This window comes from Chrysemys picta, chromosome 3 (genome assembly GCF_011386835.1).
Source record: "Chrysemys picta bellii isolate R12L10 chromosome 3, ASM1138683v2, whole genome shotgun sequence".
NCBI lineage: Eukaryota > Metazoa > Chordata > Testudines > Emydidae > Chrysemys > Chrysemys picta.
The window spans coordinates 128,359,952-128,377,498 of record NC_088793.1 but is presented as its reverse complement, the minus strand read 5'-3'; the positions used below and the strand labels follow the sequence as shown (position 1 = coordinate 128,377,498).

The following is a 17,547-nucleotide window of genomic DNA, read 5'->3' as shown; positions in this document are numbered from 1 at the left end:
TATTTAGCAACAGCAGTATGAATAGACTGGAGTGGAGTGAGTTTAGCATCTAAAAGGACCTGAGTAGAGAAGATTACAGTTGTAGAGGAGGGAGATTATTAGGGAAATTTGTCTGTCAGGATAGAAAGTAAGAATGATGCCCCAAATTGGTAACACATACTGTCATGTGGTACCTTTCTTGCCTACTCTATTCCTGTAATATTTCAAAATCATTTAACTTGCACTTGAAAACTTAGTCTCAAAAGGTTGAGCAAATTCATTGTGTCTTAATTCTTTTAAGAAGCCATAAATATAAGTGGGGAGTCTATATTCTGTGAAAATCAGAATGTATAGACACAGTGGTTATGTTGAATAACACGGAATACATTCTCTGGAATGGGTATTCAAGTGTAACAAGAAGAATGTAGCTAAAATAATAGAATTGACTGGGAAGTCACTATTTTAAAGATTTGTTAAATAATACTAAACTGGTTTGCTTGCCTAGTTGAATAAAATCATTGTACAAGGTAAAATGGGCTTGTACAGCACTCTGTAGAATGCCAGAAATGAAGATCTAAGCATTATTTGAATAGTGTTCAGAAAAAACATTCTGCATGTCTACCATATGGTGCATTGTGGCTGTTTACTGGAGCAATAAATGATAAACAGAAGTTTCAGAACTGAAAATAAACGTCAGAAATGTGTAAGGATGGATGGCCTGGAATCTTTAGAGTTTATCTATATCTTGTTTTTCTAACAAATATTCCATTCTTTCATTTAAAAAAAATCATTGTTGTACAGAGAATGTGAAAGTATTTAGACCGTGGATGTTGCACGAGAACTTGCAAGATGAATAGCAAGCACGAGTGAAGGCTAGATATGAGCTCAAGTACAGTTAGGAGTATAGAACATAAAATTGGAAGGGACCTCCTTGGTCATCAAATCCAGTCCCTAGCTACTGCAGGCAACTCCATCATATAATCCCATTCATAAATTTATCAAACTCTGTCTTAAAAATAGTTAGGTTATTTGTCACCATTGCTTCTATTAGAAGTTTATTCCAGAACTTCACTCCTCTGTTGGTTAGCAACCTTCTAAATTAAACACTAGTGACCTGCTTCAATACTGATTGAAGTTGGTGGGTACTGGATCAGGGCGTGGTTTTAGTCCTCTACACCTAGAAGTAATATTCAAGCCTCTTCTGCTCCCTGACACTCATGAGCAGAGGATTAGCAATGCATGGTATGCATGTGGAAAGTAAGCATGAATGAGGAGACATGATTTCAAATGCATTTCTCACCATGCAAATAAAGCATTTATCTATGCATTCCCATTTTTGGCCTTACTCCTAGTTACTAGGTGGGACTAACCTTGTAACCACATAAAAGTACTTTAAAAAATACAAGGTCAGATAATTCCCCTGTGCTCCGTGTCTTGCACATCAATTTTTGACATGCTGTTATGTGCATCATTTAACATGTGCTGTGCAATATTCAGCACTTTGGCCCCGATTCAACAAAGTTCTTACGCACAGGTGTAACTTTAAGTATGTGAGAAGTCCCTCTGAAGTCAATGGGCCCTATAGCCTCATGGGGACTGTACTATCAGTTATAGTGAGTGGAACGAACACATGAAAAATGCAGTTCACAGTAATGTGCCCAAATGTAATAGTGCCAGTAAATGTGAAAGTAGATCATTTTTAATCATTCGCTAAATAGATCTTCCTTGTTGGACTTGTGCACTCTTCTGTGCAGATCTAAGAGTGTTCATTCATGGAAGCAATATATTCGGATAGAGAACTCCAGTTACTGATAGGTAAGTTAGCATTCTTTGATTAGACACAGGTACCTGGATTTAGTGTTGCCTTTAAACAAAAATGCAATGCAAAATTATTTTTGTATGGTGTCTTTAGAAAACACTTCACACAGGCTTACGGCTTGCAAATATAAGCAGCATATGCAGGACTTTATTCAGCAGTGGTAGCACCCATACGTATGACAACATCTAAATAATGGCTGGACATCATAATTCTGTGTCAGGGACACTAGAATATTGGAGGATAGAGAAAAGTTTAAGAGAGTTAGGAGTTAGATTTAAAGGGACATGGTGTTAACAAGCCATAGAGAAGAGAGAGGGTTTGAAAAGGGCTTGTCTGATTTTTCTACTACCTCGCATATTGTGAAATCATTTACACCTCTGTAAAGTAAGTGTGAATTGGGTGTAATACACTACCAAATGACTATAGAAGATGCAAGGCAATGGAAAAAATCAGGTCTCATGTGTCTGCCCTGAATTATGGACAGGGGGGAGAGCTTGGACCTAAAATCAATTAGCCAGGTTCCGAAATGGAAGGAGGATAGAATTAAAACTAGTGGAATTCAGTGAGTTCAGTGAATAGTCTAGAGAATAGGAAGAGATGAGACTGAAGCACAAGGGACGTGATGCTGAAAAGGCCCTTGGAGGCTACCAGGGAGATTTTGCAATGAGTACAGAAATGGACAAGAAGTTAGTGAAGATTTGAGGATAGGGTTGTGGGACAGGGTGGAATTAGATTTTCCTGTTTCCAGTTATCAGTTGGTGTATTTTGACCATATTGCAGTTTGGAGATATGAAATAATGTTACAATACCCAAGACAATTGTTGGCTCCATACTCCAGTTGACTTATGTGATATTTGTTAAATCAGCAGCATAGTGCATGTTGGAGCATCCTATGAAGCAGGAGATGGGGATTCTCAATTTAAGGAGAATTGTACAAGAAAGAGAAGGTGGGGAGGTAATTACAAGTCTATTAAGTGAATGCTGGATGCCTCATTTAGCCTTGCCATTTGGGGAATTAATTTGTATTTCTAGAGTTATCATTACTCTATCTGGAGATCACTTTTATGGCAGTGCTCAGTATCCATTGACTAAATATTGGAGTATTTCCCAGTTGTACTCCAGCTCTTGTGAAGAACAGAAGATTCTTGGCAGCTGAGCACTGATTGCGGGAAATGACCTTGAGGTTTCTGTTGTATGCAGCCAATTCATGAACTTGAATGGGTGGTGAGGGGAGTTGCACTGTTTATTTTTAGTTCCCTGGTAACAAGATTTGTAGCTAGCAAAAAAAGATGAAGGTTTGTCAGTGTAGATGTTTACAAATGAGAGGAGTTAGACTGGATTTAATTATTTAAAGACATGAAGCCAAATTCAGTCCTGGTGTGAATGAGTGTAACTTCTATTGAAGGCAATGGAAATTATGCCACCTTATGCCAGGGCTGAGTTTGGTCCATTGTTTGGTATTGGCCTATTCCTGTATTATAGGGTTTAACTCTGTAGAGGTGGTTAATCCCTGGATTTTATTTTTTCTTCTATTTCTTTGTTTGCATGTTGATGTAAATTCTGTTTATAACCCCAAACAAACACCATAACTAAGTTGAAAGTTGCTAAGATATTCCTTGCTTGTTTTGCATTTATTTAAAAACCTATTTAGTCATTCTATGGCTGTTACACTCTTAAGTGGATTATACTTCGGTGGAGAACATTATTATCTCCTAACATGTGTCACCTTTGTATAATTGACCCATCTTCAGTGTTTCTCTGAGACAGAATATAAAGTATTCAACCCAAGGGCTTGGCAGCATGATAATTCCTTGTGGAAGGGGGCAGGGAGGAGGGAGTTTTATGGTTGGAAAATGGAAAATATGGTCTGAACCTCTCTATAAGGCAGTGTGAGATGTGAAAACATTCCTGTTCTCACTGCCAGCAGCTGGTATGCTGATCATATATTCCATAATTCTTAGCAAGGTAGTTAGAGAGCCAAGAGGGGTTCTCTAACGACTACACTCTCAGTGGGGTGTTCCATAATTTCTAGCATGAACTGTTGCTAAGGAACCTCAAGTGTTTCCTTAGCTTCTTTATTAAAAGTTCTTTTGCTCAGTGTATCAGTTCCTGCCAATGGGAGTAGCTTGTTGCCTTATTAAGGGCTGTTGGTCAGGCTGCAACCTGTCTCTTTGTGTGAAGACCATGAAAGGACTGTAGTATGGATTTGCTTACAACAGATACTTCCTCCTGCAAACCGTTCTAAAGTTAGCAAGGGATACATTACAGGAAGAGGGCTTTAGAGAGGTGGTCTTGAAGGTTCATGTTCTGAAGAACCTGAAGGGTATGGTGTGTGGCAAACTCATGTGAAGTACATACAAATTGAACCCTGGCGGTGTTGCAAAGCCCCAGTTTTATATTTCAGCTCAACGTAGGTAATGTCTGTGTAGATTTTAACTGAATGCATGAAATCTCTAAACACCTGAAGTGCTGTCATCTGAAAGAAATTTCTAATATTACAGGGATCAGCTTTTAGCACTCAGCCACTTGAAGCTTACAATCTTTTCATGACCACAGCCACTGGTGATGGCATCAAACTGTGGGATTTGAGAACACTGAGGTAAGGCCGGATTACTTACATTAGAACTAAAAAGTCAGATATTATCCTTATTCAGTCTTCATACTTTCTTAAACAAGTGAGGTATAATTAGTTAATATCTGTACTATACTCTGAACATATAAGGCACATGCTAACTATTATATGAAGAAAATGGCTAGCCAGCAGTAGCTACAGTAAACTCAAAAGTAGTTTTTTTTCCTTTATAATAAATATGCAGGACCTGATGCGTCTCTTCGTTACATAAGTGGTTTTTCTACTATTCCAGTATAAAACTAGTATAATGGAGTGCGGAATCAGGCTTGCAATCTTGAGCTTTTTTTTTCTTTTTTTCTTTTAAAGGATAATCACAGATTGTTTGTTTAGAATATTAACTGTTTATACAAAATAAAAGTTGCATTTTAGCACTTGGTTGCCCAGGGAAAGCTCACTAAAGTAGAAGCCATTGAACAGTCAACACTTGTCAACTATTGCCACATATTTACCTCAGATATCACTTATTTCAAATACAAAATAGTATATTGTGCTATGGCAATGACAGTGTTTCCAAAACATCGTGCCAGCCTATCTGTTATAACAGATGCACCATATGAGCTGGTGTTTAAAATGGGAATGGGCTTTTATGTAACTAAATTATTATTATGAATCCTGTCTATTCATCCAGAAATGTATGTGGTGCTTTCTAAAACCAGACTTCCCCTCCTCCAAAATACAATCTAGCACAAGAAAAACTGCCTCCTCCACAAAAAAAATCCCAAACCAAACCAAACCAAACAAAAAAAGGAGGGACAGCTGTTCAGGAAAGGGAAGATTTGGGGAGATCTCTGTTGAGGAGGGTAAGGTATGAAATATTTCTAAAAGAAAAGGGTTTTAGAGAACTGATTTGAAAGAGGGGAGGTGCATTAGTTTTAAGTGATATTCTTGAGTTTCTTGTTTATGTTTTTATTAAATGTAATGTTTTATAGTTTGCCTATTAGTTTGGTTATTTTGATTAAGGAATACTTGATGTTATTTTCAGTTATTTTCACATTTTTTGTTTGTAAAAGATCTGCTAAGCCTATAGAAGGACATGTAAGGTCTTGCCAAAATATGGCGCCTTATTACCCACACCAGTGTCAAAAAGTAATAAAACTGGAGACTTCTGTGGTTGGAAACTATTATGTTCCTATGTTTTTGTAATCAGCTGGTCTAACTACTATTCTAGAAGAGTAATAAATGAGTTGAGAACTTTTCACAGATCACTTACCTGCCTTTTCCTTTTTAAAATATTAATATAAGCAAAGCTAGTGAATGGTAAAGTAGTTAAAAGTAAAAGCTGGGTAATCAATTAAATGTATGTGTCCTGGGGGGAAGGGAATAATTTATTTATGTTCTTGCTTCTTGTTTAGTTTGGCAGGGTCATTATATTCACTGAGTTCAGATGGCTAAATTAAAAAAATCAAAGCAGGTCCTTTGTGGCCCATATTTAAAGTACCCGTCTGTAAATATGAACTATAATGCTCACTGGCAGTGACTGCTGTAGTGAAGTTGCAAAAAAGATTGTTATATCCCCAGCTCTTCAATAGCTTATAACTTTCTAAAATGTTCTCCTGTTTAGATGACATTTTCTGTCCCTGCTCTACTCACAAGTGGAATTTTCTGGAAAAATTGACTTTTTGTTTAGTCATTTTTTCAGTTCATGCAAGGAAGAAAATAGTTTACTCTCCCCTTTCTACCTACTCCAGTAGGTGTTATTCACATAGAGAATTAAAAAATGGCTGAGTTTAGAGTGTTCTGATTTATCATGGAAGAAATCTGCGGTAAAGGGGCATTGAACAATTATGCACTTTACAAATTTTTGGTTTTATGTCCATAAAGCTCATAATACACAAAACACATAGATCTCCCTAATTTTTTTGTTTATGGGTGTTACTTTGAACATGTCTCTAACATACGCATTCTTGACCTGTTTTTTCTTGCTTACACCACTCATTCATCTCAACATTTGCATTTCTTTGGACCAGATCATTTACTCAAAGTTTCTTCTTTGTTGCCCAACACTCAATGCAATACATTAAAACTGGATGGACCACTGTTTTATAGATTTTTTCCCTTTTAATCCTACTGGTATTTTCTGTCAACTCTCCGTTTGAGCCCAGCATTTATTATCCTAGCTCTAATTTCATCCTCCATTTTCCCAGGTTCTGGAACCCAGATACTTGAAACTTTTGCATTTTCAGTATTTATCTGCCCTTCTAGTTTCAAGGATAATTTTTCAGTGTTCATATTATTGAAATGCTATACCATATACTATTTTTTCTCTGCTTATTTTGACCCGATGTCTTTCCAACACATCTCTCCATTTATCAAGATCCTCTTCTAGACTGTCTTTCTGCTCACTGCATAGAATATCATCTACAGACAGCATGCACCAAGGTGCCTCTTTCTGTATGTTCCTGTCGGGATATCCAGGACAAGGATAAAGAAGAAAGGCTCATTGCTGATCTCTGATGCATGCCCATCTTTACTGGTACTTCATCTCTTTCACCACTAGAAGTTCTCACTATTGACATTGCATCTACATACATGGCTTGAACAAGCCGCACATAAAGTTTTGGTACCACTTTCTCCCTCAGACACTACCATATGACTTCTGGTGGAATTCAGTCAAAGGTCTTTTCCAAATCAATGAACACTATGTAAATATTTTTCCTTTTCTCTCTAAATTTTTCCACTAACTGCTTCAGTGCAAAAATAGCATGTGAATGGGGAAGTATACTATAAGTCTTCATCAGTATGAATAGTGTACAGGAAATGCAGTAATAATTAACTCAACAATAGATCTTTCGCTACCACTCATTTTTGCTTTGTCTGATAGATTTTAAGTGTCTGTGTAATTATATATAATATATGTTCACAAATCTATGTGAAATGCATGCCACGATGTATATCCAAAATCCCCATGAGAAAAAGAATTCTGCTATTGTGCATAAACTAAATTGGTACTCTGCATGCAGAAAGTTTCTGTATAAGAATGTTTTAATGCCGATACATTGTTTTGATGATTCTAGAGGCTACAGCTTGCTGTGAAGACCACAGACTTAATCCTGGCACATAATAGGTTTCATAAAGATGTACCATTTTATTCTGTACAAATATATCTGGAAAGTCCATATAATTGAAAATGTTTATAATATAGTGCAGTAATATTTCAAAAACGTCATTCAAGCTGAATTTAGACATATCAAGTTTAAAAGCAATTCACAAATTAATAGTTAAGGTAGGAAAGTGCAGTCCATTGACTGTGCTGTTTCGACATACAGTAGTTGTAGAGAACTATACACTGCATGTTGTGAACTAGCAGTACAGAAATAGGCACAAAGTGTCCAGAACTCACATAAGAGATAGGAATTTTGGAGCTGCCTGAGTCAAATGAAGTTGTGTGTATTAACATTAGCGGAGAATTTAAGCACTGGGCTTGAGAGTCAAATTGGGCTACTAAACTGTGGCTGGAATATTTGTTGATTGGGTGATCCCAGATTTAAATTTACAGAAGTGTTTGTCTCTGTCCCAGAAAATTTAAATCTCAAACGGAAAAATTCGAGTTGGTAACTTTACATTCTAACTTTCCAGTTAGAAAACTGGAACTTTATAACTTTACATTCTAACTTTTCCACTGTTTCAAATTTATTTTAGTAGATTATTGTATTCCTTTAACATCAATTACTCCTATCCAGGGCCGCCCGGGGGGGGGGCAAGTGGGGCAATTTGCCCCGGGCCCCACAGGGGCCCCGCGAGCCCTGGCTGAGAATCCCTTTCCTGGCTAGAGGCGTCTTTTTACTTACCCGGCGATGGTCCGGGTCTTCGGCGGCATTTCGGCAGCGGGAGGCCCTTCAGTTGCTCCGGGTCTTCGGCGGTGGGTCCTTCAGTGCTGTCGAAGACACGGAGCGACTGAAGGACCGACCGCCACAGACTCGGAGCGCCGCCCGGTGAGTATGTCCGCTCCCCCGCTTTGCCCCAGGCCCCCTGAATCCTCTGGCTGGCCCTGCTCCTATCCGCCTGCAAACATGATATTGAAGATTTAATTTCTGGTACTGTATTGGTAACTAGGCAGAGGTTGATCTGAATTTAGCAAAACTTCACAAAAATAAATGATTGTAACTATCAACTCTGCAGCTAGTTTAAAAAACTACTTTTTAGCCAGCGTTAATTCTGTTTATTTTAATTCCTCTAAAGGTGTGAACGTCGATTTGAAGGACATATTAACCGCTGCCACCCATGTGGAATATCTGTCTCTCCCTGTGGGCAATTCATAGCCTGTGGATCAGAAGATAAAAGCGTGCGTAATAATATTTTATTACTTTTGTTGCAAACTATAGAGCTGCTTCTAATATATGCACAAAAAGTGTCCTTTCATGCATTCTTCTGGGGCCTTAGATAAGAGCAGAAAAACTGAGATCTTGTGTGCTCTCTTTGAATACCAGGGATCCTATTTCACATTCATAAGACTCTGGGCTTCCCCTCATGGTGTTGGCCAAAATGTTGTCTTCTTTTTACTGTTATGTAATGTGCTGTGTGCCTGTTGGTTGCATTTTCATTTGGTTGAATGTAGAGTGTGTGTGTGTGTGTGTGTGTGTATGTGTGTGTGTGTGTGTGTGTATATATATATAATTAGTTTAAGCATTTTGAGATAAACTTTTTACTTACCTTTGAAAAATAGTTGATATGTTTTGGATTCCAAATACCTGAAAGAGCATACATATCTGATTCTTGACACCATAAAGATGTATGCATTGCATCTGACATACAGTGCATTTTCTTTCATGTCAGAGAAAATAATTTTCTTTTAAATAGTTCACATTCCTTTATTTCTCCTTGAAAATACAACAGACTCTCAAAATTCAGAACAGTTTTTAAAGGCTAATTTATTACATTTTATGCAATGCATGATTCAGAGTTCTCACCACTGCTTACAGTGGATGGCACATAGTGCCAGTTATGGCAATTCCTGTGATGTGCATATCTGAACAATAGGAACTGTATAGAAACTACAGACTCATTTTGCGTAGATTGCCAAACTGCCTTCAAGTGGTGATGACTTTTATTAATGGGTTGGAGATGAATCAGTGATCTAGATGAAAAATGAGAAGGCATTTAGCTGTACTTAGATCCCGTTGGAAATGAATCCCAATGGTACAAGTTCAATTGAGAGTGTTCTCGTTTAAAGATGGTTTCTCTTTTCTCATTGGCTAGTACCATCAGACCCTACTGTCACCTGTAATTACTTCTGGTAAATGTGCATTTGTTTTAGATGTAGCAGACACTCTCAAATAAAAGCAGACTATAATTTGTACAAGTATTCAAATAATGTAAATTTTGATAGGCTATGCATTTCTTTGCATAATTTTGACTATACCCTTATGCTTGATAGCAGCCCTTGCTCCATTTCTTCACTGATTCACTAGAGGGTAGTTACTTTCCGGCTGGTGATATATACTTTGGGTATTCTGCACCATGTGGGATCAGGTTTCTATTGAACATAAATCTCCTCAAAGCTTTTTGGTAGGGAATCTGTTTTACTTTCATCTACACTCTTTATAAAAAGCAACAGAGTCTCCTGTGGCACCTTATAGACTAACAGACGTATTGGAGCATAAGCTTTCGTGGGTGAATACCCACTTCAACTGACGAAGTGGGTATTCTCCCACGAAAGCTTATGCTCCAATACGTCTGTTAGTCTGTAAGGTGCCACAGGACTCTCAGTCTGGATCTGTAAAAAGCAACAAACACGGCTACCCCTCTGATACTATACTCTTTATAGTTAACTCTTTAAGGCTATATGAGTAGGATGAGCAAACATTGATCTTAAATTCAGATGCAAAAGTAACTGCAATAGCAGACTGTTGTTGAAACCCTGGCTCCTAACACCTTATGCAGGCAAGTGTTTTGGTGCCTGGAAGATCTGTAGTAATTAAGGTTCTGTTGATATTTCTGTTGTTTGAATGCTGGAAATCTGCTTTTCAAAATGTTCTTTGGGAAAAACAAGTCATTTTCAGAAGAGAGGGTTTTTTTCCCTTTAAGATGAAATATAATTTAAATTGGTGGTTTGAAGTTTCAACTGTATGCTCATGATTTATATATGATACGTAAATTATTAGTTGGGACTGATAACTAAGGCCCATGATAGGTACTATAAAAATACATATGACCAGATTGTAAACCCTGTTCTGCTCCCTTCCTGCCTCAAGTCCTGTTGGGATACTGCTGATACGGGAGTGTCCCTAGTAGGTGTGGAGTCAGCTGAGTTAGCTTCTATGCCTCTCTCTTCACCCTTTGGTGCTAGGGGGGGATTTGTGGTGGGTGATGAGTAAAAGTGGTTAGAGCATGATGCATTATTCATTCCAGCTACCACAGCTGGCATATGGTCTTTGTGGGACTCTGCCAGCTAGCACATTTCAGTGCAGCCCCTGGGTTGCTCTAATTTGCATCTGGCTCTGGACAGAGAATCATTGAGCTGTTTAGCTTGTTGTCTTTCAACTGGCACTCCTACTCCTATGGTTCTGCTTTACTCATAGGCCAATTGCTAAGAGGTCTTGAAAATGTCAGGAGCCATGAATACAGTGTTATAGCATGCTTTCTCAAGTATAATTTGATATTAGGAAACCTGAATCACTACATCAGATTAAAAAAAAAAATCATTCATCATATTCTAGGAGTTACAGCAAATGTTTGATGTGCACCTTATTCCTTAACTTTATTATAACCCACTGTTTACTGCAACTCACATTGTTAACAACATAGATCATTGGATAGTGGGATATAAATACTATATATGATGTTTGGCACATTACAGAAACTTGTTAATATCTGTCTGCTTGAGACTGAAAATAAATTAGGGGCTAATCAGGTAAATCTGCTCTTAGCGCTCTTTGTTCATTGCCCATAAATTTATACTTCTATGTTTGACTTAAATCAGCACTGGAATTTGGGATATTAATATTATTGCATTATATTGGTTTAGATATCATTCATCATTTTTTGTTGAACCAATTTTCCTTGAAGATTCAGAAAGTTTAGAACTCCACTATTTGACTTTTACCAAAGGATCTGAAACTATCCGGTCTAGTAGGATAATATTTTAGTTTTTATCCTTTTAGGAGGACTTCTTTAAAATGTTGAAAGTTAATATACTTTATAACTTGTACTGTTCTTTTTAAATTTAAAAACAAATCAAAGCACTTGACATTCCAGACATATTGTCAAAACTAATAACATCCTGACAGCTGTATTCAGCTGTAACTGAAACAAGTTTTTCAGAATATCTAAAGCCAGCTACTCTTACAGTCCATATTCTATACTTGAGCATCTGCAGAAGCTGAGGAAATTTTTGTAAGGGTGTAAGAAATACAGCAACATGGGCAAAGACCTTATCTTCGAGCACTGGATTCTGGAAAGAAGTTTATGTAACTTTTCTCTGCCCAACAAGTCAGTAATGATGATGTATCTTAAAGCCATCTGTGATTCCATTTATCAAGCACAGTGCTTGCGCCTCTTCTTTAAACAAATGTGAACTGAATTTGAAACCAAACGAGCCACTACTGTAATATAATTGAGACATTAATCTTAAACTGTCTTTGTATTCACTTTAAGAGAAGTGTTTGACAAGGAAGAAAATGTGTTGGCAACATTGATTAAAAGCAAAATTGAAACCATATTTCCACAAGGTGCAGAAACAGATCACTGAACCACATTATTATAAACAAAGAATTGCAGATGCTATCCTCCTTTTCCCCCTTCTTATGAAGTATGTTAGACCTATTTTTTGCTAAGAACAACTCACCACAGCTCCTGTTTGGTTTGAGCAAGAGCTGTTTCCTTTTGACTCACTTGGCAGAACTATTACTAGTTAATGATGAGGATTCCAGTGCAGTGGTGTGGAAGCTGTACATGCAGGAGGTCCAGCCCATGGGATGAGGGCCTCTGCTAATTGACCATGTCCTGTCAGAATATATGCTCTCTGGTGTCAGACAGCAGTTGATAGTGAGAGCAGGATCAGTTCTAACAGAAAAGTTTCCATAGCGTGAAAAATATACATTCCAGTAACCAGATACCTGTAGCATCCTGGTCCTGAATTTAGTCAGAATCATGTCCAGTGATTATAGAGCACGCTAAACCAGAAATGTTATTTTTAAAATAGCCTTTTTACTTATGGCTGTTAATTATCTATGCTGATTTTTGTAAATAAATAAATGGATATAGTAATAATTTCTTTCAGACCAATCAATGGATCATTGCAAGTCTCTAAATAGAAAACAATTAAGGGTATGAAACAAAAGCTCCAACCAGTATCAGTGCTCCATTTTGATGAACTCTGTATAAAAACATTTGCAGAAACATTTGGTGCCCAAATAGATCACAATCTAAAAGAAGAAGAAAAATCTGAAGTGTATGGGAAATAACTATTTTTAAGCACACATTTTTGAATGCATGTGTGTCCTGGCTTCATTTTCCTATACTGTATTTAATGAGGTTTTAGTTAGCTGACTGGTTTAATTATACAAGAAATTATTTCCTTCAGGTTTCTTTTTCTTTGAATACCTTTGAGTAAATTCCAAGATTGCAGAAATAAAGTGGGGAATGTAGAAATAAAGATTTAGGTCTTTGATTATATTTAGATTCAGTTTTTCCAGGTCTCTCTGAACTATAGAGTTTAAGGGGCACAATTTGGCCTCAGTCCTGAACCGCAGCTTGGTAACATGCACCCCTGTGCCCACATGGAGTCTCAGACTCCAGTGGGACTTTGCCTGATTGCTGTGGTTTACACTGACTGCATTGAAGGACTGGAGCTGTTTTTTTAGCATGAATAGTTTCAACCTTAATGACCATTATAATTATGTACATATTGTGTAAAAAGTTCTAGTCACTTTTTGCATTTTCACTGTGTATTTCACTGTGATAAAGGATTGCCTATGGTAATGTATTTTTAAACTTGTTCCAAGCAGAGAATCAAATTTTGGGTGCTCCAGAGTTGAGGGTACAAAATTGGAGAGTGTGTGGAGCCTGTTCTTCCCACTCCAGTGATCATGAACTGGAGGCAGTCATAATACAGCTGCCCACACACCTTGTTCTAGCATCACTATCAGCATGCAGCAGTCCCGACAGAGGGAATTTGTGCAGACTGCTGGTGTAAACATAATTATGGTCCCAACATCTTGCCCATCAGCTTGTGGTTGGAGGGCTGTGCTAATGGGAGTGCAAGTGACACTGGAGCCATTATCCCTGTTCTGGTCTCTATGGGCATAATGCCTCCAGCCACTACCATGCCTATAACACACTTCTTCCCACCACCTAATGCAAGCCTGGCTCTAAGAGTCATAACTTGAGCCAAATTTGTTTCAGACATAAAATTCTGGCTTTGGCATAACATAAAACCTAGAGTTTCTTGAAAGCTGACGTGTTTAAATCTAAATGACTACTGAAGTTGCTGTTTTATAGAACTTTAGTTCTAACAACCTGTACATTTTAGTGCTGTGCCAACAGACATTTACGTGGTTATAATCCATTTACCCAGCTATAAATCAGGTCTTGTCTTAAAGGTTTTCCCAAATGGATTACCTTTAAACTGGTAACATAAATTCATTAGTGTTATTGTGTGATGTTTGCTATCTTTGTCTTATGTAATAGAATTCAAAAACAGTTTATTTTTGTATGTTCTTTCACCATAGTGTGTAACTTTCTAGATACTTATTACTTATATTATCAGTACGTCTTTGTGAAACAATATAATGCTGACTGACTGCTAATTTCATCATCTACTTAACCATATGGTAGCAGAATTTTGGTTCTAAGAATACATACTCTAAAGAACTCTTTCATTTTGAATAGTTTTTAAATTACTTTTCTTGTATTTCCTCCTTCCACCCCCAATTTTATTAACTGATTTTATTGGATTTGACATTTACAATAAGTAGCTATTTTAATAATTCTTAATTCAACTTGGGAAACAAATTTTAGCTGTAATAAAGTGTTGAGTGCTATTCAGCATTTATCTCCTGAGACTGTCTCCTTGTGAGGAAGGATGGTCCACTGGTTAGAGCACTAGCTTGGGCAATAGAAGATCTGGGTTCAATTTTTGCTCTGCCACAGGCATCCTATGTGACCCTAGGCAAATCACTTAGTCTATCTGTGCTTCTTCCCCATCTGTACAATGGGAATAATACCTGGCCTAAATACATTCTATAGAGTGTGAGTGATTTATACTACTGCGATATCTAATGCAGATAGAATACCACTCCTAGGCCAATCTCAAATGCGTCCATTTAAAGTATATGTATACTTTCTGCCAGGTGGTGACAGCAGCAACAAGGGTCAATATCCAGGGGTTTCTCTTAATATTACAAAACAGAACTGTCTTGAGCCCCCATCCAGAAATCTAGAAAAACTGAACACGACACTGGGCACCTGTAAAAGCCAATACTTCCCTACCCGCAAGCACGGAATCTGTGTATAACAAAAGAAAACTTTTATTAAGAGGAGAGGTAACACAGCATTAATTTGGGAGAACACAACAATGATTCAAAAGCATGTACACAATAAGTAAACACGCACCCCCACAGAATCTTGGGCACTACTTTGCCTTAGTTTCCCACCTTGCAATATGAAAGTCCAGTGGACAAGTGTCCCTTCAATATGCCACTCTCCTTTTCCTTCTGTTGCACCCCACTTACGGTTTGTTAGTCTAGGTGTGTATTCAGGTGGGTTCACCTCCAATTCCTGAGGGGAAGTGTGTGTGCTCAAGTGATGTTTCCACCTCTGTTCACTGCTGTCATTGCTGCTGTTGGCTGCAATGCTGTGTTCTCAGGTTCCATCACCTAACCCAGTTCTTAGTGATTTTACTAGTTAGCAGGGAACCTCACTGCTGCCGCCCCCTCTTCATTTTTTCACCATGGAGGGAGGGAAAGGGTCCTATGGCATCTAGGACCCTTTAAACAGAGTTCACACCACCATGTAGAAACACCTATTCCCATCCTTTCTGTTGTTCAGATGGGATTGGCATCACTCCCGCCCCTGCTCAGTGAGTGAGGATGAATTGAGATACTTTCTCAATTAGGGCATATTAAGTACAATTCTTCTGCCCTTTAGTCATACAGTAAAAATAACAACGTTGTATTATCCCTGTATCCAAGACTTAGGTGAATTTTAACCCAAAACAGTCAAAATTGATCACTTTGGCAAAGCAGGTCTGTCTGCTGATCACCTAGAAGAGACAATAGGTGTGTCTATGCAAATGTGGTCTGTTCCTGAGGTCTTTCCCCCCAGTTCATCAATAGATGGCAGGAGAGAGCTCATTCAGACCACTGGCTTATTGAAGACATACAATATTGTCTGACTATATAATGGCTCCTTAAGAACCGGGATGGCCTTCCCGTGGACTGCAGAGACATGAGAAATGACTTTTTTCTTCATGAAGTCCCTTGTCACTAAGATGGAGAAACCCCGGCACAGATCTCTATGATAAATAGCCTGTAAGTGCCAGAAGCAATTCAGCTTGCTTTTTTTTGTTTTGTTTTGTTTGGGAAAGATATTTCTCTTTCAGCACTGAGATCTGGGTATATAATAATCTGTGAATGTTGGCACTCCATTTTTCCAGTTTGTAGGGCTTTGAAGGACAGTTTTCTGTCTATATATTGTTCACTAAAAGTCCCATTCTGTATAGTAATTGGAAGGTTTAGAGGTAGATGTTCTCCAATTCTGTCTTCCTCCTTCTTTCTGGTGACAAGTGTCCTGATCTAACTCCCATTCAAGGTCAGTAGAAGGACTGCTGTTGGCTTGAGTGGAGCTGGATCAGTCCCAAAGTGCTTTGCTATTTTTCTTTTCTTTCTAGAATGAAAGGGATGTTGCTTAATGCATTTTACTATGCTCAGTCTGCTAGAAAAATTCTAACATACACATTGTTCCAGAATCCCAAGTGTTGTTTTTTTTCTTTAGAGATCAGAATGATTTTTGGCTAATGGTTGGTACTATTTCTATTGTTGGTCAACATTTTGCCTGCTTCTGTGTTTAAGATTTGTGTTTCAAGTAGCTTAATATTCTTCCATTACACTCAGTGTGTAAAGGATTTTAACTTTGCTTTTTGCAATTTAACTCTCTAACCATAAATAGACTGACAGTGTCCCTCTTCTTTGATGTTTGGTTGACCTGAAGTTACTCCAGCAATACCAGAGCACCATACCTGCTGAAAATGTCCCTCTCAAATTCTCATAAATCCAGAAAATTTGCTTAAAGTTGGTTTACTGTTTTTGTTGTTGTTTGTTTTTGGGTGGGGGATGAAGTGCATCTAAAATATTTCCTGTTAACGTAAGGGCTAAAATTTATTTATTTTTATTGGCTAAATACCTAAGCATGTTGTCTCTTACACCCTTGAGTTGTTGCTACCATTTGGGTGACACTGGTGAATACAAACAGCTATTTTTCATAGCCATCTCTTTCATTTAAGATTGAAATGTTTCTTTAGTAATTTGGAGTTCTGATATCTGAGGTAATCATTTTAATCACCACCTCAGCTACTTCATGATGACAGAATATGAATGGACAGAAGTGTCCGAATAGTTGTGAATATCACACTGTAGATTGGATCCCCAACACTAAAATCTTTGGAACAAGAATCAAAGGCATACCATCCAGATTCTTTTCTTTTTTCCATCTCTAACAAAATAATTGCAGAGAAAGGAGGGTCATGTGGTTACAGCACTGCATTGAGACTTAAGAGATCTGGGTTAGTTTCCTGGCTCTTCCATAGACTTCTTGTGTCATGTTGGCCAAGTTAGTTGATTTCTCTGTGCTTTAGTTCCCATCTGTAATATTGGGATAATGATACTTCTTCTCTCTCACCCCTTGTTTGTCTGTCTTATCTGTTTAGATTGTAATTTCTTAGATGTAAGTTCTGTCTCCTACTAAATGTTATCATGGCACTAAGCACAGCGAGACCCCAGTCTCAGAGTGTCTAAACACAATCATAATACAAAGTAATTGGCCAAATAAAGTGAGGCCAAACCCTCAACTTGATGGCATTTCTCTATTTCTCTGTCTGTAACATGATAATTTTTGAAGACTGATCATCTGATCAATTCCAAAATTTCAAGGAATGTTCTAGCTGTCTGGGAAGAATCTTATT

General features: G+C 37.8%; 1 protein-coding gene across 6 annotated transcripts in view; it reads left to right on the top strand.

Moving 5' to 3' along the window:
• Nucleotides 1–17,547, top strand: part of WDR27 (WD repeat domain 27) — a 198,279-nt gene that overhangs the window by 88,508 nt on the left and 92,224 nt on the right. For all 6 annotated transcript variants that reach the window (XM_065590464.1, XM_065590463.1, XM_065590462.1 and 3 more), the window contains 2 exons: nucleotides 4,300–4,397; nucleotides 8,610–8,712. In XM_065590464.1, coding sequence (XP_065446536.1) covers nucleotides 4,300–4,397; nucleotides 8,610–8,712 — 201 coding nt within the window. The remainder of the gene's footprint in view (nucleotides 1–4,299; nucleotides 4,398–8,609; nucleotides 8,713–17,547) is intronic.